The following is a 3,333-nucleotide window of genomic DNA, read 5'->3' as shown; positions in this document are numbered from 1 at the left end:
AGGATATGTATGCCCCATTGTAGACTATAAAGATACTTCAACTTTGTCATCATCAGTTCTTGCAGGCCTTGGGGAAGTCTCATTGAGAATATGCTAAATGAGGGGGACTAGGCTTATGCATGCTTTGACACAAGGGGAATAAAGTGCAAGTTATAAAAAGGACTCAGATATTTTATTTTTTATTTTATTTAAAACGTTCTCAGGAAAAAAACCAATAAACTCCAATCAAATCAAACGCATTAGTTCAAACAGTTCAAGGCTATAGCCGAGACTACCAGACTCATTCTTAGATGCAGAGCGGTTTGGGAGGAGAGTTGGGGAAGTGAATTTGACACGTAAAACCCTCAGTCCGCCGATTTCTGGGTTTGGAGGAGCGTAGACTCTGGGCTTCTGATTTCAGTCGGCACATAATTTTGGAGACAGGAGGCTGCACCAGGAAACCAGTAGGCTAAACAACCCCTCGGCGTTATGATTCGCAACGTCGTGCTGGTTTTGGGGTGGAAATGAGTGAAGTAATTCGGTTCTGGTAAAAAGTTGGGGCTTCAATAGCAGTAACCGTTTGGAACACTGTGCCCGGAGGAATCGGTAGCCCCCGCGCCCGCGCCATGGCCGCTCAGTGCGACACTTTGAGTGGATACTTGCAGCACTCGGATCCGGGTTCCAACAGCGAGCGGAGTACAGATTCACCTTTACCCCTTTCTGAGGATGACTCAAGCGGGCCACTTTCCCCGCCAGACCCGGAGTGGACTGAGGAGAGGTTCCGTGTGGACCGCAAGAAACTTGAGATCATGCTTCTAGGTAACAGTTGCCTCTGACCGTTTTCCTTTGTCTTGAAACATTACTTAGCAGTCTGACTTTGATTTTTTGATGATGTTACTGTGATCAGTCTTCCGAATACCAGAGTTGAAAATCTTTTTTTTTTTGCTTTACAAAGTTAACTTCACTTGTTGGCACACTTTACTCACTTTGAATCACTCCAACTTTGAGTTGCAACATTTTAAACATTTTAAACAAAAATCGGTGTTCGGCTTCACCACAAGGCAGACGTTATCATGTAGGCAAAACAGTGTAGGGTAGAGAGATTTAAAATTCAAATAGTCAAAATGTTTCAAGTGTTGGCAACGGCTATATGATGATTTTGGTAACCAATGTGATACCCACTTTGGCCCAATGATAGTTTATCATGGTTCTTTTCATCACAATGTTGGCATCATGCGTGTGTTTAGTGATTGGTAATCCAAATGTTACAATGTTACAATCGATCACAATAATCAGACATCTCGGAGGAGTCATAAGGCTATGCATGGTCAATGCATGGTATGTCACGTTGTGTATTTGTGCAGCGGGAAGATGAAGTTGCAATGCTTCACCGGCAGAGGTCATGATTGAACCCTGTTTTACCTGAATGCTGATACAGTACTGAAAATGTTTTTGGGCCTATTGTTGCAGAAGCTGTGTGATTGTCCAAGACAAATTTCCTGTGGGACAAATAAAAATAATCATGAATCTTGCCACCTTTAAGACAGACCCCACCTTCTCTAGGTCCCCTGAATATAACTTAATTGTATTGCACATGTAATTTCTAAGATTGCTTTACAAAATATGTCATATTTCCTGTGAAGCTGCAGCACATTAAAAATATATCTTGGGCCGGATAAAACGGCCTCAAGGGCCATAAATGGACCTCGAGACATAGGTTACCCACCCATGGGTTATAGAGAAGTGTACTAGGTTGACCACAGGCTGTAGAGTAATGTACTACAGCTTGGCCACAGGCTGTTGTCTATAGTAGTGTTTCTCAACAGGGGCACTACAGCCCTCCAGGGGGTGTGGGGGGCCCTAGGGGGGCGGTGAGAAGGATACAGATGAGTGGGGACAGAGCTTAGGCATTTGTATATTTAAATTTTCATTACTAAGGGGGGGGGGGGGGGGAGGGGGGGGGGGGGGGGGGGGGGGGGGGGGGGGGGGGGGGGGGGGGGGGGGGGGCGTTGGCAGGCTTCTGATGTGGTCAAGGGGGCGTTGGGAGGCATATGATGAGGCCAAGGGGGTGTTTGTTCAAACAAGCCTGACAGGCGGACAAAGATGCGTCCAAAAGCACAAATATGAATAGAGTAACATGAACATGTTTTGGCCGATTTAAAGAATGCATTTCAGACGGACAGACCAACTGACGGACGGACGGACGGACAATACATGGGTTCTAAACTTTTGTTTTCCCCTGACTGCATGAAACTAACTGAGTACAACTGAACCTCTGCTTGTTGGAAACCGCGGTCGGTCAAAAATGTAGCTCATGTGGTTGGCTGCCAGTGTCTTGCCCCTCCTCACAACACCGTGTTGATAAACAAAAAAGCCCCATCTATACCCTCTTCTAGAGGTGCTAGGACGCCTGTAAAAAGGTTGAGAACCTCTGCCTGGTCTATAGAGCGATGTCCTCTGGGGTTTAGAGCTCTGCTGTTGCTCTGCTCTGCTGTTGCTCTCCAGTGCTGCGCTGTACATTCCTAAAAGCTGCATGTAATCACCGCCTTTTCCTGGAAAACCACACAAGCAAAGGCCGTCTTCCAGACTCTCTCTGCCACGTCACTGTGTGTGTGTGTGTGTGTGTGTGTGTTTGTGTGTGTGTGTGTGTGTGTGTGTGTTTGTCTGTGCGTATGTTTGAGTGTGTGTGAGTGACTGTACACGTGTGTGGGTGTGTTTGGGACTCCTTAGTCTAATGACAACAATAGTCCATATATAGTCATGGATGAACTTCATATCACTGGGGTTGCCCGTGGTGACGGAACGCTGATGGTTGTCATGGACACGCACAGCACAGATGTTCCTGTGACTGATCAGTGGGCTTGTTTGGAAGAGCAGTCCCATGTCAACCAATGATCACTGACTCAAGGCATTTCCCTTGCACTGCCACCCAGCCAAGGAGGATGAATGATTCACCATTGAACCATAAAGCACCCCAAGCTTTGATTCCTAGGCTGTGCGTGTGCATGTGCGTGCGTGTGCATGTGCGTGCATGCATGCATGCATGTGTATGAGTGCACGCGGATGGACGTGCGTGCGTGCGTGCGTGTCTGTCTGTCTGCATGCGTGTGTGTGGGCTACACAACGTTCTTGTCTGTGATCTCAACTGTGTGTGTCTGTGTGTATGGATTGATTTCTGTAATTGTGTGTGTGTGTGTGTGTGTGTGTGTGTGTGTGTGTGTGTGTGTGTGTGTGTGTGTGTGTGTGTGTGTGTCCAGCGAGGGATTCCCAATTGTGTGTCTGCAGATCAGTGTGAGCAGAGCACACTCCTGGGTGCCAGGCAGGCAGCTGTCTCGAGCAGTTTGTTGTTTTTAT

At 47.1% G+C, this 3,333-nt stretch overlaps 1 protein-coding gene across 1 annotated transcript in view; it reads left to right on the top strand.

Annotated features, from left to right (window-relative positions):
* Positions 1 to 311: 311 nt before the first annotated feature.
* LOC134441319 (protein bicaudal C homolog 1-B-like) overlaps positions 312 to 3,333 on the top strand; it is a 136,033-nt gene continuing 133,011 nt past the window's right edge. The window contains exon 1 of the mRNA XM_063191589.1: positions 312 to 798. Coding sequence (XP_063047659.1) covers positions 606 to 798 — 193 coding nt within the window. The 5' untranslated portion in view covers positions 312 to 605. The remainder of the gene's footprint in view (positions 799 to 3,333) is intronic.

This window comes from Engraulis encrasicolus, chromosome 24 (genome assembly GCF_034702125.1).
Source record: "Engraulis encrasicolus isolate BLACKSEA-1 chromosome 24, IST_EnEncr_1.0, whole genome shotgun sequence".
NCBI lineage: Eukaryota > Metazoa > Chordata > Actinopteri > Clupeiformes > Engraulidae > Engraulis > Engraulis encrasicolus.
The sequence above is the reverse complement of the archived record's forward strand: the minus strand, read 5'-3'. Positions and strand labels throughout refer to the sequence as shown.